Consider the following 10,531-nt stretch of genomic DNA (forward strand, 5'->3'; position numbering starts at 1 on the left):
TAAATAGTTGGAAAAGAAACATGTGTAGCTGTAGTAGCAAACAGTGTGTTACACTTTAATATAAAGCGCTTTTAGGAAACTTATATAAATATAATCGAACTGAACTAAGGGCTCTACAGGGAAATGCTTTACCTTACTGTAAACAGCTTCACCTTGTGGAAGAACACAGTTATTACAACCAGTAACGCTGCAGTCTCCACCGGTCAGGTTATTATCTGCAGCTGAAAACATTGAAGCAGACTTTAGAAAGTACCCCTGCTACCTGTGACACGTACAGGATCCTCTGTGATGGTTTTTCTCACGTCTCAAATGTCTGTCCTCCACCTCTGAGCAAGAAACCCTTATCATGCTGAGGGAGATCTCTGCTCCTGACATAAGGAGAGAAGAGGCTGCAGGAGTTTTTACCTTCACAGTGCTGTGACACAGATGCAGTCACATTTTTAAAACTTTCAAAATAAGTCAGAAAAGTTTGAAATTTCTTCTATGAAACTTAAAAAGCTGAATTTCAAAATAATCCAAATTAATCCATTTAAAAATGTTTCAAAAAGAAGAAAAATGTCAAATTAACATTGATTTATTTCACATTTAAACATTTACAGACACCATTACACCTTACACCAGCTTAAACAGACACTTATTTTGAAAAGCCAGGCTCATCTCATCCAAGTATCGCTTTAGAGACCAATCGATCAGAAATAATTTAGTCTAAATCTACACTGAACTTTTTTAATTTTTTTTTACAACTTTATACAAAAACATCTGTTTACATGTTTGTTTGTATATCAGTAGTGGGTGACCAATCAGCTGTCAGAGCTGAACAAAAACACAGGAAGTGATGCTCAGTTTACGTGAAGGAAAACAACTGCCACCACTGTTTGTCCAAACATAAGCAGGAAGTGACATCATTGGGGAGGAGGTGACACAATCTGGTGATTCTTAGTGGTTGCTAGGTAACAGGACTCAAGTGCTGATGTCGTCACACGAGCAGGTCTTTTTCGTCTCATTTACAAGATGAGAAATGTCCTGTTGTCATGACAACAGTCTCTGTAGTAACAACCTAGCTGGCCTTGGCATCCAGCAGCAGCACCCTCATCAGCGTCCTGGCGGCGGCCAGCAGCGCTCCGTGCAAAGCATACTGGGCTACCAGCACGCCAAAACCTCGGTAGAAGCCAGCCCCGCCTTCCTTGCGGCTGATGGCGTGCAGGCAGTCAGAGAAGCCATCATACTGCGTGTTTACGGGCACTACCAGCGGGCTCCCGCCATTTCCCACCGCGACCACTCCATCGGTGGCATCAATGATGGTGCGCGTACCCTGCAGAGCCAGGCGATGTAGCACCGTCTCAAGAGGAAACAACACCACGTCAGCTACCAGAGAACCCGCCCAAGATGCCGCCAGCTCGGGGAAGTAGGCATCCAGTGGATTGGATGGTTCTGCCCGCTGCTTCTTGCTACGCTGGTGCAGCCACAGCACCACCCGCTGGATGGAGGTAGCCACGGCATAGCGCAGAATGGCATGCAGCGCAGCGGGAAGCAGCAGGCATCTGAGAGGAAGCAGGCGACGACTGTGAGGTGCGCCGACACCCAGCAGTCGAGCAACACCCTCACGGACGCAGTCCAGCAGGCCAGAGGACGACTCATCCCGCACAATCTCGCTCTGAAGATGGAGAGAGGAACACAGGTCCGATCAAATGATCAATTTAAAAAAAAAACAACAACAACAAAAAAAAAACACACACACACACACACACACACACACACATCCAGCTAATCATTGCTCTAAATCAGCGGTTCCCAACCCCCGGGCCTCGGACCGTGAGTGAGTCATTTGGTGCCGGGCCACAAGAGTTGAGGCTCAGGTGTGAAATGTATAGTTTTAAGGGTTTTTATCGGTTTTCAGCGTTATTTTGTTATCGTTTTTATCGTTAACTCGTTTTCCTGGGTCTTTTCACGTGTGTTATGAATAAATCTTCTTTTTTTCGGTACCGGTACTAGTTTTATTTTATTGTATTTATCCGCGACACCTTAAAGGCCGGTCCGTGAAAATATTGTCGGGCATAAACCGGTCCGTGGCGCAAAAAAGGTTGGGGACCGCTGCGTACGCTGAGTACATAAACGAATATATTAAAATTTATAATATTGTTAAAAATGTGACACGTGAGAAGGTGTGTCTTTGACTGTTACTGTATAACTTATTTTCAGACTAGTTGACAAATTATGCTCTGGTCATTTGAAGTTACCAAGATAGATGTCCTTTTGTAATATAGTAAAATTTTCTTTGCACATTTCCTTTATCCACCATCTTACATTAAACTAAGAAGAGTCGTAGAGCTGAAGCAGGTAGCATCAACACATAAATCTATTTGTGCTGCCGGCTTAAATCACAAGATTACCTCTGGCTGAAAAGCTGTCGATTTTTCTTTTTTGCACAAATTAATTCAGGTTCACACTAATTCTGTTCACAGCTCCAACAAAATGGGGATAAACACAATTAGATTGAATTACAATTGGATGGAAGTCGAGGACAAAGGGAAGGAAGCTTAGGATGAGGAGGAAGAGAAGCAGCTGGAGCGTTTTTAGGGATCTCTATGATGTCATTGAGGTTTTCTTTCATTAATATGGTCCTCTCACAAAAAAGATGACCTAGTTCACCTACTTCCTGTATTAAATAGTGATGTGGAAAAATGGTAAATGGCCTGCATTTGTATAGCGCTTTACTTAGTCCCTAAGGACCCCAAAGCACTTTACACTACATTCAGTCATCCACCCATTCACACACACATTCACACACTGGTGATGGTAAGCTACAGTGTAGCTACAACTGCCCTGGGGCGCACTGACAGAGGCGAAAACCACAGAGCAGGCACGTATAGTGCATCTGGATCAAATCTCTAAGACTGACTAAGATCTGTATTATAGTTTTAGTCTTAAGACCTTATGTTATATATTTATCACCCTTGTGATAAAACCCAGGTCAGCCATTGATCCAAGTTGTGCCCTGAAAACAGGAAAGTCGTCTGCATACAGGAGAACTTTAATAGCAGGCTTGTAAGAAGTGAGGATTGTACTCACATTTGCTGCAAACTCTCGTTGTAATTCTGTCACCCTGTTTTGATGCAGAATTCATTTCAAATCAGGCAAGAACGGGACTTTGTTTTATAATGTGTTCTTGTGAATTGAATGTATATCGCATACATTTGACTTGGGTTCCAGTCCTTCTTTCTGGAAGACAACAATTGCAGGTAGGTGGCCAAAAAACTTTTCCAAATACCTCCACGTGATCAAGCCTGGATTTAGAAAAGAATAGCAAAACAAATTCTGCACTTCCTGCACAAATCTGCAATTTGTGTTTGTGTGTTCAGAGGCTGTGGCGAGAGGCGGGACCTTGGCTCATCCAGCAGTACAGCCTGACCGGGACATTAGGGCACCCTGCATGCTCGGCTGATGGCAGGGAGGGAGTGCAGATGCCGCTGGGATGAGATGAACGCCAAACTGGAGTCCATCACAGGTCGACTGCAGGTATGCCAGTCAGACCTTCTGAGGAGGGTTTCACTTTTCTCTCTTCTTCTTAATTGACTCTTTTCTCTCTCTCAGCTCCTTGTGTCAGAGTGGGAGGTGTTTGAAGCACATGGGAGGAGCTTGTCATTAGTTGGCTGATATGGATGTCCGCTTGAGTGAGGCTGACCAGCTGACACAAAACACCTGTGAAAAACTGAAACAACTGCAGGTTTGGGTTGTTTTGATATGACACATATGTCAGAGACATTGTCCTAAACTGGACTAACAAAGGACCATGAGTCCAACATGAAACTTACCGTAAATAACGTAAGGCTGACGTTTGTTGATAATTTTCAAAAAATAGTTGTTGAAATATTTTTGCTGAACATGCAAACATCTGCTGATGAAAATGTGTTGATTTATTGGTCTGTTATGAAGCTATTGCTATTTCTAATGTGTTTTATCACTTTCTGATGTTTTATTAATTAAACAATACATGTATTGATTGTTGTGTTATTCTAGTGTAGTTTTCCTTATTTGCTCTCGGAGGAGGCGGACACACTTTTTCTCCTCTCCTCTCCCTTATCTTCCCTGCTTAGTTCTTATGTCCTTGTCTAGTCTCGTGTTTTTTTGTATTACTTTCCCTAGAACAGTCTCTCACAGCCTGTTTATAAAACCTAAAGAGAATTATGGATTTGATCAACTGGTCTCTGAATGCTATTGACACCCTTTTCTCAACGAGAAGTCTGGGCTCGGGAGAGCCCGAGTGCCCTGGAGGGACTTTCCCTGCCAGATACACGATGGACGGGTGGCAGGAATGGAGGGTCGTGTGCCTGGCGAGACTGTCAATTGAGGACGCTGAAGATATCTATCTATTCGGAACCATGATAACAGGGTTCTTGCTGATTGGAGCTGGCTTCGCCCTGGCTTATCGGAGAATTAATAAAGCGGAACCGGCTGTTCAAACCCCCCCAAGGCTGCCCGCTGGGATTGAAATGATGGGACGAGGTGCGACTTCTCAGAATGGGCTCATTGAGAGCAGCATGGTTAAGACCTTGGAGATGCTTACAGCTGCCGTGAATACTCAGAATAACACCTCTGAGCATATATTGGGTTACATCAAGGAGAGGCCTGCTCAGAATAACACCTTTGAGTGAAAGTTGGATTACATTGTGGAACAGCTGACTGCAGTCGTGAGTTCTCAGAATCAGCTCTCTGAGCAAAAGAATGACAACACCAGCAAGTTTGATACCATCATGGGCAAGCTCGCGGTTCTTCAACGGGAGTTTGAGAGACCAGTGTCGGAGTGTTAAAGAACAGCTTTGAAATTCTCATGAGTTGTTGCAAAAGACAAATTACCATCATTCAGCGCCAGCTGTGGGCTCAAGGCTGGAGCTGAACAAAAACTCCCTGATAACGACTGTGTTTAGTCTGTTCCTTCCCATTCCATGCAAGGCCACCTGGGTTGGCTGGAAGACTTAGCCTGGCAGGGCGAAGGACACTGTCTCAGCTGAACTATGGACACGCACACACATACATATACTGATACTGATAAGCACTCACTGACGCATCACCCTCCCTACCCCAGATCCCACGCCACCTCCAACGCTTACCTCCCCTCTGATGTGGACATCGGGTCAGCTGGAGGCGCAGTCGAAGATTGTAGCGGTCCCAGATCAGATGTACACACTGGAACTCTTTCCCATGTTGCTTGTCTGTGTTTATTGTGCTATGGTGTGTTGATATCTGTGCATTGCTGTATTATCCTTTTGTGTTACACATTTCAATGTTTTTTTTCCTCGCTACCCGGGCTGACCTGTCTCCCCAATGTGATGTTTGTGTATTTTATGTACGGTCGGCAAGGTCTGTCATCTTGGTTGTGGGCAAAAGACCTGCAACTGACAAATAAAGGCTATCTCATCTCATTAATATGTATTTATTTATAGTGTAGTAGAAATATTTAATTATTACTGTTTAAATGACTAATGTGTGACATGTATTAGTAGTGATGTTGTGCTGAGGATTAAAATGCCCTTTTTTTGGTATACGACAAAATGGCAATAAACCATTAATATATGTCTATGTGCCTGTATTTATTTTACCCTACTCAAATTAAATTTATGATACATTTTATTTTGAAAGATTTATAGTGGTTCTTTAAAGAACCACTCAAAATAGGTTCTTTAAAATGGTTCTTTAAATACCTTTTTAACAATGGTTCTTCAAATAACCATTGTAAAAAAAAAGAGGTTCTTTGAAAAACCATTTAAGGTGCCCCAAAGAACCATTTCTTAAAGGTCCTTTAATGAACCACTGAAAGAAATAGTTCTTCAAAGAACCATTGTTTTTAAGGTTCTTTGTGACACTAAAAGGTTCTTCTATGGCAGTTTTGGTTCCAGTTGGCACCTTTATTTTTCTGAGTGTAAGAGAGATGAATTTGCATTTAAGCTGATGTTTAGATTCATTCACTGAATTCCAACTTTATACCGTCTAATACAAAGACAGTATAAACAGTATACTGTCAGTGTAGGGGACATCAGACATGATAGTTTCAGGCTGTGTACATCTTGTTGAATTCAGTTGTATAAATCCACAAAGAGGAGCAGGTCAGCTGATCACATCATACACACAAAGAAAATCTACTGAAGCTCACTTGTGCTTGTGTGGGAAAAAATATTGTGAATTGTATTTTTTTTCCCATTGCTGAGCCACTACACAGATATTTGTGTTCCCCCAGCTGCCGAATCCAACTGTAACCCTTGACTGTTCTCATTTTAGTGTGTAGGTTTGGAGGCAAAGTCATCCTCTCCCAAACAACACCTCACCAAGAGGTAGGTGTTATTTATTTAAATTCTATAGCAATGCTTGTGTCCTACATAACAGAATAAAGAGTACATTCATTAGAATTCAGATTTAGACTGGAACAGCAATTTATTGTCATGTAATAATATTTTTATTATTCTATTAATATAATACAAGCTTTAATTACCTTTGTACAAAAATCCTAGTAGAATGTCCTTCAACAGGCTACTTTTTACTTCATTACTCTGAGTAATGTAGCTTGCCATCACCAGTGTGTGAATGTGTGTGTGAATGGGTGGATGACTGGATATGTAAAGCGCTTTGGGGTCCTTAGGGACTAGTAAAGCGCTATATAAATACAGGCCATTTACCATTTACCATACCATCTGAGTATACTCTGAGTATATTGCAGTGCTACTTTTTCACTTTTGCTTGAATAAAGAAGTTGCTTCAGCAATTAAACTTTTACCTGTATATATTTTGTTTATATACAGGTATCTGTACTTCTACTTATGTAAAGAATTTCTGTACTTTTGCCACTTATGACTACTTGTTACAAACGGTGAACAACACAATGATAATCAGGTTACTGAAGTCCCAAACAAAAAAATTATAAATCATTTCTGTGTTTATTGAACTGGATCAAACATATTTAGCCCATACTGCTAAAGATTTTTACCTACATGAAGAATGCATCACATTTGACCAACCCTCTACCTGAAAAATTGAGTTTAATCATAAAGACAAAGTGAATAATAAGAACTGTGTAATAGTCCTCCTTTGACCAGCAGCTCTTTTGTTCCTGCCAGGAGTAGCAACATCATTCAATTTCAATAATCACTTCTTTTTCTGCAATTTGTTCTTCTTCCCCCCCTCTTTTTTTTCCTCTTTTTTGTCTCCCACTCCCCATTAGAGGACTCCATGTCAGTAGAGGAAACCTCAACCCTAGAGGACTGAGAGGATCCCTCTCCAGAATATGGATTACAAACAGTCTTTAGGTTCTCATACAATTCCTTCTTTTCTCCTCTCAGTGTTTTCTGTACTTCTTCAATCTTGTCTTCATCTGCCAGCCGATGAAGAAGAGGTCCACAGTAAAGCCTGATAAAGCAAAATCTCAGTTAAAGTTGATGAAGTGTGTTAAACGTCTGTGGAGCGCATCATTGGTCTGGTGTTTACCGGGCACACTGAGGTTCTGGTAGAGGGGAACACAGCAGCTGGTTCAGGTGGAGGCTCTGCCTCATGCAGCACTGCCATTGGATGAAAGCTTTAGCAACATGGGGCTGGGGCTGCCAGTTATTCACACCTTCATCCTTTAAAGTTTTCATCTTCCTCTCAAACTCGTCCTCTACAGACAAGATAAGACAAAGTTTCAGTGACACAGAACCAGAGACCAGCAGCAGTTTGTCTTCTTGTTCAGGCTGATGTGGAAGCATCAGCACTGATGCTTCCACATCACACAAACGTCACACACGTCACACAAACTCTACAGTCCATCTGCTGACTGCTTTCAGAGAGACTAACCTGCTGAAAGGTGACTGTGAATAATAAACAGAATAATCAGATTTATGGAGCTGAAACTGTAGAAGTTGAGACCAACCTGGGCTATTGGGGTCACACACAAACCCCAGCAGGAGGGCGTGGAGGCAGTGGACAGTTTCAGCTTTTTGGCCAAGCTTTAAGTTGTTAAACCAGAAAACAGTCACACAGACTGGCAGCTTCAGCTGGTCGGGGATGTTTTCTAAGGCTGAAGTCTGAACCTGCAGAGCTTCTTCAAACACTCTGCGACGCAAACCCTCAGGAGCCTGCACAGAGAGGTACCACACAGACAAGATGCTCACATGTACCACGGAAACACGTTTATGACCTGTCAGAGTAATTAAACACATATTTCATGAATAACATCAGTACCTTATGCAGACGCTGTAGTTGCAGATTCTTCTGTTCATCACTGCTCAAATCTGGCAGGAGAGCTTGTACATCTTTAGTTAACAGTTTGTAGAAGTACTGTCTGATGGGGTAAGCAGCGGTGTAACTACTGCGCTGTGAAAAGTCCTCCACAAGAACAGGAGGCATCATTGACTTCTGATCCACAACACTTATGACGGAAGTGGTAAGTTTTCCAATCTCAACTTTTTTACGCACCCATGATGGCAACTTAGAACTTGGTTTTTCTGGTTGAACATATTTTTGAATGGAGAGTTTGAAAGTTTGGTTTTCTTTTTTACCAACATGATTTAAAGCTTGACTCAGAGCACGTTCTCTCTTCTGTGAGTCGTTCAAACCATCCAGATTCGCTTTAGTTAAAAATCTGAGCATACCATCCAGTCTTTTAATGCTGTACTCACCAGATGAAGATGATTCATTTGCAAACCTACCTCTATCTTTTAATCTTGAATAATCATTTCCTGCTATTGAAGCAAAGACTGGCATGAGAGCAGGGTCCAATTTAAAATGCTCACAAAACTTTGAACGTGTGTAGAGCTTAGCAGGAATTTTTTCATCCTTTTTGCTTTTCCACTCAAAGTTGTCAAGATGAAGGAAACCTTTGTGCACATCAAAGATGTAAAAATCCTTATCAATGGACAGAACAGGACATTGTTTCTGATTTGCATCAGAAACAACTTCAGGGTCTGCCTCTCCTAAACACTGTTTAAACTCTATGCCTTTCTCCTTCAAGATTTCTATGAAGACATCTTTTACCAGAGGTGGTAAGACGTTACATCCTTTTAGTACAACATCCTCAGGCTTTGTCGTCGCTATTGTCTTTGCTTTTTCCTCTGTGTCTTTTCGACGATACACAAGTGTTTTGTGCTTGTCAGGATCTGAGCCTCCATCCAGGAAGATGTACGGAGTGACTTCACAGTCCTGCAGAGTCTTAAAGAAGTTACAGACCTCATCTTTGAATCCAGGATAATCTCCTCCACAGCGCTGGTCCAGCTTTGGATCAGACGTATAATACAAAGAATAGTACAGAGCTGCACCATCAATGATGAGACCTGTTTTTTCTATGTTAACCTCTTCATAGAGACACAAATCATCTATCATTTTCTTTAAGGTTGAAACCTCCATGATTCCTTAAAGTGTTGTGAAGGTGAGCAGTGATTATTGTGCTAATGCCTCTGTGTCTGCAGATATTTATACACCTGCTAGAACATCATACAGGTACACACCCACACTGACAGAACCAGTCACACCTTTTCTGACTAATCTAACATACCTATGTTACTCTTTTGGTTTCATTTCTTTCATCTTCATGTTTTGATTTTCTGTTTCATTTCACTCTGTGGAGCAAAATCAAATGTGTTTCATTAACTTTCCAGCTCTGTTAAAAAAGCAAAGGTACTTAGTGTCCATCACAAAGGCTCAACCCTGCTATGAACTGGAAACTGCTGCAACACCAGTGTCACCGTCCACAGTGAAGACAGTGTTATATAACCATGGACTGAGAGCGTGCTGACTAAGAAAGAAGCAACAGCTCCATAATCGACATCATGAAGCTCGACTGAAATTTGCAGCTGCTCACATGAATGAGCGAAATGTGTTTTGGAGAAAAGTTTAAGTTTGAGCAGATGATATAACTGACTGTTTAAATAGGACAAAACACACACACGAAACTATTTTTGGAGTGGTCAAAGCAGCACAAAGAACAAACAAAGAAACAATTAAACCAAAAAAAAATCTCATTAATTACCAACACATAATGCAAATAACCATACAACCTGATATAAATCCACTTGCTTTCCTAAATTTTTAACTTTTGCAGAAGATTTTGAATTTTCTGATTAAATTTTTGCTGTAAGTGTTTGAAACATTTTAAATTCAGATTTTACAAACAAAGTAAAAGCAATAAATGACAAAGAATATTCTGTAAAAGAAGTAATGCTCTCTGATATGGAAGCGTCAATTTGTCAATTACCTGTCACTGCGCTAAACATCTTTTGTTTTAATCTCTTGCTTTCACAGCTCCAGTGATAACTGTGAAGACTAAAAAAATGTATTTTAATCAGTGACAGACTGGTGACCTGTCCTAACCCCCACCTCTCACCCAATGACTCTCACCCAACTAAATATGTCCTTTGCCAGCTTATATTTAACAAAAAGTAGTATTGTTGTCCTGTGTGTCTATTGCTCTGTTTTTCTTCTTGGTTCTTTTACAGCACATCTCTGATAGAAATGAAAACAAAACTATTTCAACAGCACAAACCTGCACAATCAGTTCATTTGTGACACTGTC

General features: G+C 41.2%; 1 protein-coding gene and 1 pseudogene across 1 annotated transcript; both read right to left on the reverse strand.

The window, feature by feature from the left end:
- Nucleotides 1-732: 732 nt before the first annotated feature.
- LOC113026151 (solute carrier family 25 member 46 pseudogene) lies at nucleotides 733-1,684 on the reverse strand (annotated as a pseudogene).
- A 4,956-nt stretch (nucleotides 1,685-6,640) lies between these two features.
- LOC113026147 (protein asteroid homolog 1-like) lies at nucleotides 6,641-9,385 on the reverse strand. The gene is made up of 4 exons (XM_026174611.1): nucleotides 8,206-9,385; nucleotides 7,895-8,099; nucleotides 7,474-7,642; nucleotides 6,641-7,395 (listed from the first exon to the last, which is right to left on the reverse strand). The coding sequence occupies exons 1-4, from the start codon at nucleotides 9,364-9,366 to the stop codon at nucleotides 7,128-7,130; spliced, it is 1,803 nt and encodes a 600-aa protein (XP_026030396.1). The 5' UTR covers nucleotides 9,367-9,385; the 3' UTR covers nucleotides 6,641-7,127.
- Nucleotides 9,386-10,531: the final 1,146 nt, after the last annotated feature.

The sequence above is a fragment of the Astatotilapia calliptera genome, chromosome 7 (assembly GCF_900246225.1).
Source record: "Astatotilapia calliptera chromosome 7, fAstCal1.2, whole genome shotgun sequence".
Lineage (NCBI taxonomy): Eukaryota > Metazoa > Chordata > Actinopteri > Cichliformes > Cichlidae > Astatotilapia > Astatotilapia calliptera.